Source organism: Oxyura jamaicensis, chromosome 14 (genome assembly GCF_011077185.1).
Source record: "Oxyura jamaicensis isolate SHBP4307 breed ruddy duck chromosome 14, BPBGC_Ojam_1.0, whole genome shotgun sequence".
NCBI classification, from domain to species: Eukaryota; Metazoa; Chordata; class Aves; order Anseriformes; family Anatidae; genus Oxyura; species Oxyura jamaicensis.
Window position 1 is genome coordinate 2,653,174 of NC_048906.1, and position 16,189 is coordinate 2,669,362.

A 16,189-nucleotide genomic window follows, 5' to 3' on the forward strand; every position below is an offset into this window, starting at 1 on the left:
AATACACTGAGAGTGCGTTTCAATCAAAACTGGGTTATCCTGCTAGCCTAAAGATAGCCTGACCAGCAACCCATTAAAATATTCTGCAGAGTTTGCTATTTGGAACCTCAGGTTGGAGGCAGGGATGCTAATTTGCCTGCAGTAGCACAAGGGAAAGGGCTATTCCCTACATGCTTGCCACCAGAACCTATTACACCCTCCCAAGGGATTCTCTGGTGGCACATGTTCACCTCTTACCTGTTCTGACAAGCAATCAGTTTTAGCTCAGCCATCTTTAATAACAAGCCGCCTTCTAACCCAGATCCTTCTGAGCGAGCAAGTGCAAGAGTGGAAGGAAAACTGCTTGACCAAAGCTAACCCAGCAGATCAGCTGCAGACACAAGAGTAGAAACTCTAGGCTTTCAAGGTCCGGCAGCATGACCAGAACCATGCTGTCTCACCCTCCTGCTTTCAGTCATGATCTGCTGGCTGAAGTAATCCAGAAAAACAAGCCAAAACCGGCTAATGTTAAATCAAATGGGACTGAGTTAATGCAGAGTTTTCCTATAGGAAGGGAAAGGTAAAATAAAAAAAAATGAAGGAGTGTGCAGAAACAGACCTGGCGCTAAGAATGGATTCAGCGAAGTTACAGGTTGTGGTGGCTTAGACACCAGTGAATCCAGGTTCACCAGAGCAGCATTGGGGCCCAGAAAAGACTCGGGGGTTTTCCGAGCTGCACTTTGTTTGCCTGATGTCATGCTCGAGTGCTGGGAATCAAAGAGATCAGGGCTTGTGGTACCGCTATGCTGGGATGGCAAAGTGGAACCTGATTCAGCTGTAACAACACAAAGAGAAAAACAAAACTCATTGATCTATGCAATCGAGCAAAAAAAGTCCCCACATCTCTGACAAAGGAAGTATTTTCAAATCTGATGTTTGTGTAAGTCACCTTTCCATGTCCCAGAACAAGTGACACCCTCCACATGCAAGCAGATACACCTTAAATATTCCTTAGAAGAGTATCAAGAAGCTACAGTAAGAGTTGCAGAGCTCTTCAGAGGGCACCACCTCATTTGCGTTGGTTAGTATTCTTGCAACTGACCAAGAGTTTCCAAGAGAAAGAAATTCAAAAGCCTTGGCTTCTGCCCTTGCACTGCACCATTGTTGCACCCTTCCTAACTAGATTCCACCCAGACTTTCTGTTCTGCATTCAAGACTACCCAGCTTTGAATTAGTCACCAACCTTTCAGGCAGAATTGTCCTGAAAGCGTACAGTACCAAAGCACTCACGTTATGGTCTGTCAGTTTTTGTTTCGTGAGTAACGACCAAATAAAAAATAAGTTAAAGGCCTATTTTCACATTTTCCTACCATTGTTACACACTAAAACTGACCTACCTGAGAAATTCAGCCAACATCTTTCGGTTTGACTCTCTAAGCACGAGCTATACTCCAAACACATGCTGGATGTCATGAATAGAGGTCAAATAAAAGTTCTGGGTCAACACAGCAAAAGGTTGCAGAGTAAAATTCTGTGGCTCACAATGCCAGAAGCCAGTTCCCCACGAGTTCATGCACAGGCAAAAATGTTAACAACAAGCTTTTATTGCTGCATTATCATCATCTTTTCCTTTGTGAAGACATTTGGTGGTGGTGGTTTTGATTTCTTTTTAAAGAAACGTGCTAAAAATTCGATTCCTACCTGGCTTTTTGGAAGTTCGAAGTGTGTCAAATTCAGAAAAATCATCTTTAACTGTACCATTCAAATTACTGAAGAGGTCAAAAGATGTACTTCCTGTTCAAAACAACAAGAGAGCCCTGTCATTAGCAGATCTTTGGTTGCATCACACACCTGATCCTACTGAAAGCAATTTCTAACCCCTGCACTGTCAGATCCCAGGAGGGCAGTTCGGATCAGCCTGAGAGCTCCTACTCTTGCACAGGACTGAGGCTAACGCCACAGAACTGTCCTTACTGCATTAGCTGAATGATTCATGGCGACGTGCTTTTAAAGCACAGTGTAAGGCACACCTCAGCATGCTGGGACTGTATTGAGTGCCTGCACTAGAGAGGCCCAGGCAGGCATACATTGCTGCGGAAAAAGAGAGCAGCAACAATTTCACAGCCTTAACCATGGAGTTCTCCATATTCTTCTGAATATGCTTCTGAAGTAACACCACTATAATTTAGCAAAGATTTGGCTTACACTTCCTAAGTTAAAAGGCCTAGGAAGGCAGTAGAAAATGTTATCTACCCCGCGTAGAGATGGGAAGGCTCTGCTGGCTGAAAACCCAAAACTTGGCCAGAGCTTGCAACGGATGAAAACAAAACATTTTGGAAATGTGGACACACCCTTGCCTCAAAATGGAGGAAGAAAAACCACACCTACATGAACAGCAATCACAATACTGAAAACCTTTGAAGTTGTTTTTTTTTTTAACATAAATGCTTTTTTTCTAATTTAGTTTTAACCTTCAACACATTCCAAGCAGGCAAAGGTACAGACTTAGCTCCATAAAAAGAAGAGAGTAAGGGAAGATTCTGTATAATAATAATTCTTATCAAGAACAAAGACCACCATAGCTTAACAACATTCTCAGAACAATCCCGTTGTTGCTCTTTGCTCAGAGAAAAGTAGATTAGACAACAGCTTGCAGTACCCACTTTGTGACTCGTTTGTTTATTACACACTGTGATGAATGACCACCAGAAAATGCATTTAGGATGCATTTAGCCGTGGTGCCAGTATGAAAATGCCAGGTACTAAGGCTGCATTAGTTACAGAGCATGAATAGACAATCACATCAGCATCTTCTGCATCTTGCTACACCAAAGTTTAGGGATAGATCCTCAATTTCAAATAACAAACCTTTATTTCTTCAGAATGTGAAGCTGCATAACCTGTCAATCTATGTCTGCAGAGGCATCCATCTGCACAGCTATTTATCATGATGAAAGGTAAAATTATAGCAACATTCATTTCCAGAAATTAAGTCCTCGTCTAATTAAAAACAAAACTCAGTTAAAAATGCAAGAGCAGCAGCAGCCATAAGAGCTCGGCAAGCATCCACACATACTAATAGAAGAAAGTAGGAGAGAGCACAAAGAAAGGAGCAGCACAAATTCAGTCTGTGATTACTCAGAGTTCTAAGTTCCTCTTGCTGCTAGCTACTGCAACTCCCATTTCTCTTAACTGACCGATGCTGCAAATTGTCCAGCACATTTCTTTTAACCAAGCAACTGAAAAAAAAAAAAAAGTGATTTCATCTTAAATTGCTCAAATAAAATGGATATGGAATGAGAGGATTTCTCACCAGATGTAGAGAGAGGTTTGTTTGCGGGTGCTGGTCCCCAAGGATCCACAGAAGGTTTTGCTGCGGTAGAAGATGGCTGAGCAGGAGCCCAAGGGTCAACATTTTTGGGCAGAGATTGAGTTGCAGATCCTGCTGGTGCTGCCCAAGGGTCAACGGAAGCAGCTGGTTTGGCACCTGCAAGAAGAGCCAGCAGGAACACGGGTCAGTACAGTTTCATTTTGGAAAGCTTTCACAGGAGACGAAGCTCTGTTGTGAGCCATTACTGCGATTAGCACTAAACATAAAAAGGTGAAGCAGTTCATTATTGGGAACACTGATAAAGTCTCAGCATTTCTATGTGCAGAAAAACAACAACTAAATTCTGTGGAAGACAGATGAATAATTCTAAGCTCTCATTTGAAACTGAATTTTAAAAAATCAGCAGTTCCAATGTGAAAATAAATACGGTTTCACTACAGACCCTGCCTTAATGATGTCTGACCTAAGGTGATCACAGGGTACGGTATACTTAAGAACTCTCAGAAGGTGTCTAGAAAGCATTGATGTAAAACATCTGAAATACACAAGATTAGGATTTAGACAAATGAATCTGCAAGATACAGAGAAAGAACAGTTTTCAAATTCTTTTCCACCATTCTGTTATTTTATATAGTCAGCTTCCCTAGCTGGTTGTATTTTTTTTGTCCTGATTTGTAAGCATGTCCCCTGACATAAATTTAAGATGTCCAATGATATCCCTTTCAGTATATAGATATATATTTTAATCCCACTGCCTGTACGTTCAGGATGCCCATTTTTATTTGAAGATTCTAACTTTTCACTCGCACAAATTCAGATCGCCGAACTGCCTCTAAGTGAAGAAGCCCTGCACAAGCTTAGTGCTTCCTTGTGTAAAGTGACAAATTAAGGCAGTAAGGGTAGAATGAAAGGGAGGGGAAAAAAAAAAAGTGCCTCACTACATGTAATTTCCTGCCTATTTCCTTTTATTCTTGCTTTTAAACCTAATAATTTATTGCTCTCCAGTTTAGGTGACCTCATCTTTTGCTACATGCCACTATTTGGGTTTTCAAACCCCAGAACCACCGAAGTGAATCACATTTTACATCTGCAGCGGGCCAGGAAGCGGCTGGAAGGCATCACTGGGGCTTTGTTCCCAATGTTGTCCATCCCACATTGCCCTTCCCCGGCCACTGAAACACGGGAATGCAAAGCTAGTACTTTAGATGCACTTCTTGTGCCACTCTTAGGCGATCAAATCAGACAGCATAAGCAACAATAGAACAGAATTACCTACAGAGTGAACAACTAAAACCTTTAACCACTGGGTGGGCTTCAGATTACAACTGGACAGTGTTCTGTTTTTTTAAAGGTACACACAAAACCCTTTGGCATCCCAGTATGCTTGAAAACAATTCAGCACTGCACACGCTGGCACAGATCCCCGTTTGCAATGTTGGCCTTTGTTTCATCAACAGGTGGCACGGTCTTGCTGCAGCTTCAGACCAGGAAATGCTGAAACGCTCCAAATAAATGCAACCATTCCCCCTCCAGTACTTAGATTCCCTTTATCTGTCCTTAGTGCTGAGTTACAAGCAACGGGCACACAAGAAATGCTAATGACAGAGCTTCCCATAAACGGAAGCTTTCAAAAAAAGTCTTTTCTTTCATAAAGAGAGCTCACAAAATCAGAGCACTCAGGAAGATACCTTCCCTTAGCTTCCATTATCTCTGCTGAAATGCCAAAGCACGAGCAGGATTTGAGAATTACAGTTTAATGAGTCACTCTTTTAGTAGCAGTCAAATTCATAAATCTCACATCTTCAAGCCTACCCTTGGGAGCCAAGTAACCAGCAAGCTGGAACAAGGGGTTGTTATACGGCATTAATAAAGTTTGGAGCCACTGGGAGGAAACGCTACAGCTGCAACTGATGCGAGGAAAAGCTTGTCAGTGGATGATATATCGAGCACAAGATTTGAAGGAGGTGGGTTTTGTTTGGTTGGTTTTTTTTTAACCAGGGAAAAGTACATCGAATCTCCACTGCTTTAGGGCCCAAAACTTTGAATTGTTCTGATTTTGTTCTTGCAGTTTATCACGAAAAAAGTCACAGATTACGGTTAAACCATGAACTGCCGTTGTCCCAGTAATTAAGCAGGTGCTTTTAGTGCCACCACAAGGAAAAAATAAATGAAAATAATAATGCGTTTTAGTATTAAACTTCAAAATTGTCATCAGGTTTCCAGAGGGTAGCACGCTGACTCCTAATGAGACAACTCTGCAGCACATTACAGCAGAGGTCATCCTAGAAACACCAGCCGGCAGCAAAACCGACAGAACTAAGCTGCTGGTCCTCAGGAAGAAAGGGCCCCCTGCACAGAACATGCTGACTCCTCAAAAATAAAACAAACAAACAAAATGTAAAGCCAACAGAAATAGATCTAACGCTGATTCCACAGTCACAGGGAGTTTAACATCTGCCGTGAGGAGCCACCAGCCTCCTGAAGCAAAGGAGTAAACCCTTGGGCAGATTTTGGCTAGGCTACAAAACAGCACACAGCACAGGTGGTAAAATGAGCACCTACAAAAACAATGATGCAAAAAGCTGGAATTATTATCCTTTAACATGCGAAGCACTGGATCTTTGACTTCAGAAAGAAATTCCATGAATTTAGCACCAAAAGCTTATGAAACGCTGAGACTACTTCAAGTAGCAACTTCAATTTTTGTTTAGTATATATATAAAAAAAAACAATCTCCATCCAAGCAATTTCACCCTTCTCATTCTGAGGGCATACACATCCCTTCTCGCTAGGAGCAAGACACGGCAATTCAGAGCCACGGCCTTCCTAACCACAGCATCCTGCTCGTGTACTACATTAATTAAATATTGGCAAGAGTCTAAGCCCATGACAGTGGACACAGCTAGCAGTCAAAGCAGGAGCATCCCCCCAGGATGAGACAAGTTGTTTTTGCTGCACAAGGAGAAGACAGAAGCTTCACTCTACTCCTCGTTCTTAAGATTCAAAACGCGCACACAAAATCTCAGCTGCTTAAAAAGCAGGAGAGGATCACAACTTCCATTTGTTCCTGCTTGAAAATGTTAAGGGAATGTTAATTCTGGAGCACAGGAAACAACCAAACTGGACGAATACGCTGTTGTTATCAAGCGTGACATTGTGCACTGCTATTGAGAAACCTGGAAAAGCTCAATGTTTAAAAGTCCTTTTAAGATAAGCATTCCCTTCTGGCAGAGTTTAATCTTACCAAATGATTGCCATGGGTCAGAGGCAGTAGCTGCAGCTGTGGATCCTCCCCAGGGATCTGTTTGGTTTGCAACAGCAGGAGGTCCCCAAGGCTCTGTTTTCTGTGGGGCCGGTGCCGATGAGGGCAGGGTATCCATTAGGTCCAAGAGAGTTGTATGCTGAGGGCAGGAACAATCTGAGCTTTAATCAAGAGCATTACCAGTCTGAAGTACAAACCCGTGAGAGTGAAGAAGCATTTTTTTTTTCCTTTTACACACCTGCATTGACTAGTACTTTGAAATTTAACCCACATGGAAGAAGCTTTAAGCTATACAACAAAGCAATCCCAAAAGCATAAAAGAGCTCAGAATTAAGCTAGTTCGTGTTACTGTATTTCAGCTTTTGGCAGCATAACCGGGAATTTCTTAGTTGAAGGCACTACCTCCTTCTTTTTGGGAATTTTAATTGTGTCTCTGCGACTCTCCTCCAGAGCCATCTGTAATCTCAGATCATCTCCGCGTCTGAGGCGCTCCTCCTGCAAAGGAAATCAACACTGTTGATATAGACCACGAGCCTAGACTGTGCTGCCTGCTCCCTCAGGTGTCCAACCCCGCAGGACGCTGCCAGGGGAAGCCCGAGCAGCACCGCCGGCCCCCCAGGAGCAGCGGGACGGCCGGGATTATTTGCTGTAACTTGTGCTTAACGCAACGGGAAAACAAATTCCTCTCGGGATTCTCACCTCGCTCAGACAGAGGTCAGGAGCAAGCCGACCCCGTAACGCCAGCCTAGCAGAGCAATCCTTACAACATCCATTTTGCCGACCGAAATTTCCCCTCCTGTTGTTTTACTCCTAATGGGAGAGCTATACGTGAAACATCCTTTCCAGCAATTCGCTTAGAATGCTAGAAACCCCACTGAATTTAAAGACAAAGTGAATATTCCGTCTTTAAATTATCGCGGGCTCTGTGCAGTCAAATAGCACTGAAGGACTTAGCGATTTAAACTCTATTTTCCCGGCTTTTGTCAGCTTCCCTCCACATCTAAGGTAACTGTTGCACCTACAAAGAAATCCAAATGAATTAACTTTGCTAACTCCGTGCATATTTTGTAGGTTTTAACATCCATCAACGACCATGTTTGTGGTAGATTTGACTGTTGGAAATGTTTTGCTTGCAGCAGGTCGTTCAGAAGTTGACTAATTCCCCACCTGGCATCTCCCTTGCAATTTTTAAGCTATTTCAGCTGATATATTCTGATCCTTATTTTCTTTAACTTTATTGCTTAATAACGACAAAGTTTGCTGGGTGATAGTTGCCCGGGCAAAGCAGAGATTCTCATGTGTAACATACAGCAGTGTGCTACACTCGTCCCAGGAAGCCCTTAAAAATATTATGGACCCTCAGCATGGCTGACTTCAATTCTCACTCCTAGATGAGATTCAACAACTTTGTTATGTGTTATATTAACGTGCAGTAAACTTCATCCACAATTACAGCATTTACTCCCAATTCAGAACAAGCCTCTTAAGAATTAACACAGTAACATACCCAAAGTGATGGTTTAGGAGCTACATTATTTCAAAAAAGGTTACTTTGATATTGAAGCACTTTGTGTGAGATCACCCTTGTGTTCCAGACAAGCTCACCAAGTGGGCCAATGGCTGAGAATTTCATTACATTCAGAATTCAGTGACATTACATTCAGAATTCAGTGACATTTCATATGCTGGCCCCATTAATGAAGGCTTTCAGGACTAGTCATGTTTCCACTTCTTCCTAACAGAAAGCACCTTCAGTAGCGCGATGATTAACATCCTCCCACACAACGAAGTCTTCTCGCAAAGCGACTGTCGTCTCCCACTAGTCTCAACAGCACGAAGCCCATAGCTACTTTAAAAAGAGATTTAAAAAAAAAGAAAAGCAACATCTCCCAGAATGGCCTCTCCCTCCCCCACCTCCACCTGGAGCAAAGCCAAGCAAACATCGCAAAGAGCAGACAGAGCCCCGGCTAGGAAATTGGACAGGTTGGAAAACCTACACGGGCACTGACCTGCTCCGCCACCTCCCGGCTCATCGCCAGCGCCAGCTGCAGCTGGAGCTCTTCTTCTCCGCTCGTCTGAGGCCGGGCCTGCTCCAGCTCGGAAGAAACTCGAGGGGACGTAGCTGTCGGAGACAAACCGGCAGATGATAAATGACACACAACGAAAAGGCAGAACAGGTCTGATGCCTTCCCGTGCCAGGCCCAAGGTCCTGAAGGCAGCAGTGGGTGCCCCGGGGGGCACAGGGCCGGTGGCCATGCCCTGAGCCGTCGGGGTAAAGCTGCTTCCAGGAGCTGAACCTCCAGCTCTCGGCCCAGGGCAGCGAGCCAGAGAAATTTAGAAGGGAGAAATCTGCAAGGCGCTCCACTTGTTTTAAAGGAGAAATCCTTCCGGGGAACAAAGGCTTTTTGTAGTATCACGACATGTCAACAAGCCGGCCCCGAAGAAGGCTGCAGACCCTGCCTAGCAGAGCTTCGGGGAGACAGGTCGCTGACTCGAAGCTCACAATCCATCACTGAAACGTTTGTCAATATTTCTTACATCTAACGTCAGTAAGAATTTGCTGGGAGCTGGCCAATGCCAGGGTAAAACTGGACACCACCCACTTTTCTGTAAAATAATAGTCTTAAACGGGACAGATAAAGAACTATTCTTAACTGCTAAGCAGGCTCAGAGGCAAACAAACCAGCTATTCAGACTCCAAATTCACAAAAATACTTTATCATTCTCTGCTAAAAAAAAAAGTTTGGTATATATGTTGGGGGCATTGTTTATTTTTTGTTGCTGGCTGCTCTCTCTTCGGATGAGCGCTCTATTAGCTAATAACTGCTGGCAACGTCCCCCCGCCCCTCAGAAAAACAATCAAGCCGGGCAGCTAAAATATACAATTTCTCAACACATAAATAATCTGTTACTGATGTTTTTACTACAGCAGCACGCAGAAACTCCCATCCCAATGGGACAACTCTAATTATCACTACAGAGTAACCAAACAACTTTTGGGGTTAATTCTCGAGCACCCGGATTATTTAAACTGAAATTTTATCTGGCTGGACAGGGAAGTTTGCCCGTAATGGCTGGGATGGTAATTACAGTTTTGCAAAATGTGTGTTAATATTTAACAAACAGGAGCCGTATTTTGGAACTTGAATGTCAAGCTCAAAGAAATCAAGTTCTTTAAGAGGTTGGTTGGGTAGATAGAAATTTGATTGCCAAACTGTAATTTTAAAAGCACTTTTTCAGTGCTTTAGTACTCCAACCATCTCCAAGTCTTGTCTCCCCTTACCTCTCAGGCTAAAATGGCACTGTTGAATAAAAATTGCCCGTTCCTCCTTCATCCAGCAGCACCAAGGAAGCTGGCTCCAGCCGGTGAGGTAAGCCTGCTCCTTCCCACCCTACACTCGCTGTGCCACCCCATCCCGTTCTGTTCCTACAGGGACAACTTTATCACCAAAAACCATCCACGTTGTGCAGGTCCCAAAGCTTTCAGGCCAACCAGACTCGCTCCTTGCTTCACGTGTTCCTCATCCATCAATCTGATCACGTTTCCAAACTCTCTCTCATATGAAGTATCTATATTTAGGCTGCTTCACGAGTACTTCTTGCTCCAGCAGTCACAGACAGGCTCTCCAAGACGTTATTTGGATGATTACAGGAATAAAAAGGACATCTGAGAACAGGATGTCTGGCAGTAGGGAATAGCACGACCTTAAAGTGTTTGCAAAATGTTTGGATGTTCTTAAATACAAAAATAAACTGAATTCAAGAGGGAAGAGGATAGGACTCAACAGGAGGTTGCCCACGGTACAACACAACAGAAAAACCATTTTTCTACCAAAAGGAAAAGCAAAGCTTTTCGTGATGCTTCATGGGATGGTGCTGTGAAATAGCTTAGTGTAAGAACCAAAACAGGCAACGAAGCCCATCGGCAAGGAAGCTTACCAGCAGCTTCTCAACAACCTAAGGCCAACCTTAGGAAAACGTTGTCACAAAATGCAGGTTATCAGAAAACGCCAAGACGATGCTATGAAACACCAGCACACTAGAAGGAGGAGCCAGGACATAAAAAGCTGATGGCTGAGAAGGGAACAAGAGAAACGGGATGACACGGGGAAAGAAAAAGGATTTGATGACAACCTTCTGCAAATTGGGGACAGCGACTGGAAGCGACAGAGGTATAAAGAACTTTGTTTGGTACCAACCCAGGCAGTAAATGCCAGCCACTAGCTTCCTACAGCTGCCACTGACAGTAGCAGCGTGCATCAAAGCATTACTCAGAATTAATCTGACACACCAATGCAGTTCCAGTCATACAAACCCTCGACAAATGATGTCAAAAACAGAGTGGATGTGATGTGAAGATGCTTCCCTTCTGAGCACAGAGAATATTTTATACATTTATCTTCACAAAAAGAAGACTGAGCAGATTACAGATGCTAAATACATCAGGTTTGCAAATACTATGGAATGAAAAAAGCTATTTAAGATAAAGGGACTAACGAAAAAAATAACTGTGAATAAAACTGAGATACAGCTACAAACAGATCACCTCCAAGCAGCAGCTTCCCAGCAGGAATTACAGACGGCCAGATGCATAACTGCTTTCAAAACAAGGCTGGACACGCAAAAGGGACACCACCAGGGTCACCTGAGAGCAGACGGCAACTGGAGCACGACGAGGAAGGTGCCTCCTGCTTCTTTAACCGCAGCTGGGGGCGAGATGGTGATTTCCTGGACTTTTTGCACAGTTTTTCATCTCTGTTGACATTAATTAAATTCCATAACAACTAAGCAGCTGATGGTAGAACGACTTTAGAAGTATGCGAGATGGATTCCTTAACTTCAGCCCTCTGGTTTCCCTCCTAAGCCCACATGAAGGGCTAGGGGCTGTAAGCGCTCACCAGCTCCAGCACGCACCATTTTGTGCCAGGTAGCTGCAAGACCGGGCGGCTGCAGCCTACTCGAAGTGCTGCACTTGTCCTCCCTGGTGTGTCCTCAGCTGCCTGGCTTGGCAGGGCGCTGTGTGACCTCTCGGCTCCCAGCAGAGACCAGCATCCAGGGGCTGAGCACAGGTAATAAGGGGGCTCGCAGGCATCGCTTGTTTCTTTTCACTTTCAGGCTTTTCAGCAATTCTTTCTACCTGGTTTTATTAACTCTACGTGGCACCCTAGAGCTCCTTATGCAAAAGAAAGGAGAGTTAAAATTGTTGGTTGAAATTCATCTTTGGGCCTTACATTAAAATAAATAAATAAAATTGATAAAAGCTTTGCCATTTTACGTTAAAACTTCTGTGGTGGTTGTAAAGCCATCTACATTAACTAGCAGACAGCATGTGTTTTTTTTGAAAATAGGATTAAAGGACATTCAGCATGCTGCTCTTGGTAGGGATCTGGCACGTTTTATCCAGCAAGGCCTCCTCTCGAGTCCCTCGGTGCTGTCACTGCCCTTCCATCCTGACCACGTCCCGCGTTACCGTTTTGGGTGCGAGGATCTGGCATAAAGGTTATTGCCTTAGTAACAGCACCGCTGCCACACAAAGAACCCCTTATCCCCCAGCACATGACAGTTAACTCAGATGTTTATGTAAGATGGGACTCAATAGATCAATTCTGACCTGCTAAGCCCCGCTTTGTTGCTGCTTGGGAAATTTGGAGGTCTGGGCTCTCCCCAGGCTGCCCAGAGGCGTCTGATTCTGCGGGGGGCTGCCACCAGGCTGCTTCCCTGCCCGGCTCGAGCGGCAGCGCAGGGAAGTCATTTCCAACCTCGGATAATCACCGAGGCAGGATTCTGCTCCACCATCTGTCTCTAGCACGGGCTATGACGTCTTTCGTACGTATTTATTGGTAATTTACTGTATTTTGGCTATATTAGAAGCCCTCTGGAGACGCCCAAAGGTTCAGTTAATTAAAGGATGTATACAGTATGCAGCTAAAAAGCAGAGTCATTGTCTGCATTAATGATAAAGTCAGTCCCAGCATGAAAATGAGACTGGGTATTTTTATTTAGAAGCCTGTGCTTGTTGGTTGCGGGTTTTTTTGTTGCCACTCCACACCAAGCGATGCCACAGACTGGCACGGAAAGCAAGGCCCAGCTTTACCACCTACAGGAGACGTTCTTAGACACTTTGGTTTGGCTTTGTCACACCACTGGTCCTTCTAAAAAAATGTAGAGAAAAACAAAGTGTGACTTGAAAAATTAGAATACCACCAAGGTAAGATCTTAGAAACCAAGAGCAACCCACTCTGGATCCAAGTGGAGATCCCTTGTGTTGGTCTTCAAATGAAAGCCCGTTCAAATAATGATATTTTCAAAAAGCCAGTCTTAGCTCTCAAATTAAGAACCGGCATGTGCAAACCACCTGATCTAGAAGGAATCGTGCGATCCAGGTTCCCACTGGAAATTAGAGATCTTTCCAATACAGGATGGGAATTAACAGCACCTATCAACATGACAAGGTGGAGCCGATCAGCCTTGCTGCATGATTTCCAGTTGCACTGAAGCAGACAGAGCACTTTTACATTTCATTTAATACTGAACAGATCCTTGAGGCTTATTTTAGTTGGGAACTATTTTTTCTCTCAGATGGTCGCTACACTTATCTTAATAGACTCATCTAAATAAACTCGGGTAATTTATTCCAACCCCAGAAGCCTGGTTACACCAATGCCACCTCCCACCTTTACTCAGAGCACCAAGAAAACTGAAGTACAACGAGAGGATTAAATCACGTTGTCAGGTGACACCTGGCAGCAAACACAGGACTCTACCAGCCCATTGCAACACCTCAGACTTCAGAAATCAGCCAGGCAGCTCATCCAGGTTGGTTGCTCGCTGTTACGCCAGACGCTCCCTGACTCGGGTGGAAGGCCGGAGGTGGGTCCCAACCTGCAGAGCTGCAGAAAGGATTGCAAGGGAACGAAGAGCACTCTGAGCTTTCTGTAATATCACACCTGAATTACCAACTCCTCTCAATTATTTTCTACTCCAAACAAAAAGGGAGATAAAGCTGAAACAGTCGAGTGAACAGAAACTCGCTGATGCTTCACGAAGCTGCTTTTAAATAATGAGTCAACTTAATGCGAACCATCACTGGAAATATTAAAACTCATCATTTCAGTTAAAAAGACTGCTCCCGAACTCTTTACATGCAAGGTTAACATACTCAACACTTCACTAGATCTGTAAAAGCCCCTTTCAGTGCATCTTTAAGCGACCTTTTATCAGATCTGCTGCCTGTACAACGAATCCCATTTCTCAGGCAAGCGGCCTACCTCCGGGCAAAGCGCTCCCGTAAAATCAGGTCACGCTGAGCTGTGCCTGGCTCCGGCTGCCACGTCTGTGCACAGGAGACCAGGACAGTAGAACACGCACCCGTCTTGCCCTGCCAGCATTTCTAGATGCAACCCAAACCCAGAGCAGCAGACGGCCTGAGGAAAGGACATGCACAGCCTGAAGGAACAGTGCTGTGCCTGGGCTAGGCCTAGCGGGACAGAACCTCTCGAAAGAGCAGGGCTTTTCGATCTTGGTTTTCAAGCACAAAAACGGTGTAAGGAGAGGACCAGTAGTTTCCAGGGATCCTTCAAAGTTTAAACACAACCAAACAAACTCATTCTGGGGGAAGGGTGCTGAGGAACTGGCTCTGTCAGGCTCTTCCCCCCCGGTAGAGGACTTTGCTGATATTTTGCTGCCTCCCCTAAGCAGCCCAGGCACAAGGAGCTGCTGAGGCCTCCACTGCTCCCCGTGCGGCCCCAGAGCTGTCTCTTACAGGCAGCTCAACCCAACTGGTCCAAGGGTGCTCGAAAAAGACGGGGTGGTCCGAGTCCAGGTGCTCCTGCCCCATCTAGGAGCTTCTGCAGGTGCTCGAGCCCAGTACCCAAACCAACCGCCCCGCAGATGTGACCGGGGGCAATGCTCCTGCTCTACTGGTGACCCCAGCACAGCAGCAGTGAGCTTCGGCTGAAAAAGCATCATAAAGCAGGAGTTGCTAACGGGAGGACTTGATCAAGAGCAGCAGATCGAACGGAGGTGCTCCCAGGTCTGTCACAGCCTCGCGGTGCAGACTTGGAGCTCTATATTAAGCAGCTGAATCCTATTTAAGTGATCGCGGCAGCCACGGGTGGAAGAAGGATAGAAACAAGAGGCTGCAGATTTCCAACCTGGGTGACTAACGTTGAGTATAAAGACAATATTTAGACACAAAGCCAGATCCGAGGTGGGGCACTACTGCTCCCAAACATTTCAAATATTGACCTTATATTCCTTCCCCTCCCCAGGGAAGTTAGCGTCAGCACCACACAAACATATTCCTTTAACTTGAAAGGAAGCTCCATACAGTTTACGTGTTTTCCAAAATAATCTACATAACTTTAACAAATTTTGTCATGGAATATTTAATAGCTCTTAATCTGAGCACTAATTGCCCCGAGCTTAGGACCAGAAGATAGCCAACAGTCCCCAGCACGTCATAAAGTGCCGACAAGATGAGGCTGGGAGGAGGAAGCCTTTTTGCTTTTAGTTGTACAGTATCTCTCTTGGCTCCCATTTACAGATCTTAAGACTACGATAGCAAAAACATTCTAATATTTTTACAAATGACAACATCAATAGTCAGTAATGATCACACACCATAATGTATTCCCAGAATCACACAAGCCTTACAGCGCAGAGATCTTCAGGGCCAACACAGTCATTAAGATGAAGCTTTGGGGGGAAGGATTTTATTAAAAACTCTTGTGCTTCACCATTTCACTTTCCACAGGATTGTTAGAGGTGAGATGAAAGTATCTGCAAGGAAAACATCCCTATTTGTCAGTGCAGCTCAGGCTGATGGTAAATCACTCGAGACCTTTTTCCATCTTGAATTCTCTCGTACTATACAGGCTGTCAGTGCTGCCTTTATTTTTCCAGAAAGGATCATTTGGAATACAACGACAAGCAACCCTACCAAGGCAAAGCCCTCTAGCTCAACATCAAATACAAAAACAATCATATATGCACTACAGCCTACGCGTATGCTGGAGAAGCTGGAGAAGAACAGCTGCTACAGCACTGCAATATTTACAGCCAGTGCCGTACACTGCAGTTATTTCAATATTTTGAAGAAACAAGAAGTGGTCCATGGACTTATCTGATTCCACTCACTTAGTAATTGTCGGGGGAAACAGACCCCTCACTCAAATCTGACACCTTATCCACTGGAAGGTACTCGTTCCCCTCACGATCTGTCCTGGAGAAGCTATTGAGCACATGCAGACAGCTCAGATTTTGTTTTCTCCTTCAGGACAGTACTAGAGATTAGGAGGTTCTGTAGCCACAAACAATCTCTTCAAACAAGGGGAATGCATTCAGCTACGAATTCCCCAAATCTGCAGTCCCCATCCACTGTGCCCAACAAGAAACAAAAGTCAGCTCATACCAAAGCACAGAGATGAAATGTTTCATCTAGCTTTGCTGGTGGAAAGGCTGCTACGCTCTCCCCAACTTTATTTATGTTCAAATGCTAACAGAACATGCTAAATGCTTTTTAGCAGGAGATAGTGTACATTTCTTAGAGGCAATACCTTTTGCAATCTATAGCATGAGATTTATAGTTAAACCTAGATGCCTCTGATCTCCTCTCC

General features: G+C 44.5%; 1 protein-coding gene across 3 annotated transcripts in view; it reads right to left on the reverse strand.

Moving 5' to 3' along the window:
• Positions 1–16,189, reverse strand: part of EPN2 (epsin 2) — a 41,344-nt gene that overhangs the window by 3,391 nt on the left and 21,764 nt on the right. Inside the window, exons 3-8 of one of the 3 annotated variants that reach the window (XM_035339725.1) lie at positions 8,582–8,694; positions 6,975–7,067; positions 6,555–6,711; positions 3,293–3,466; positions 1,681–1,773; positions 599–814 (exon numbers count right to left, since the gene is read on the reverse strand). In XM_035339725.1, coding sequence (XP_035195616.1) covers positions 599–814; positions 1,681–1,773; positions 3,293–3,466; positions 6,555–6,711; positions 6,975–7,067; positions 8,582–8,694 — 846 coding nt within the window. Of the gene's footprint in view, positions 1–598; positions 815–1,680; positions 1,774–3,292; positions 3,467–6,554; positions 6,712–6,974; positions 7,068–8,569; positions 8,695–16,189 lie in introns of all 3 variants that reach the window. The other 2 variants (XM_035339724.1, XM_035339726.1) reach the window with 2 other exon arrangements.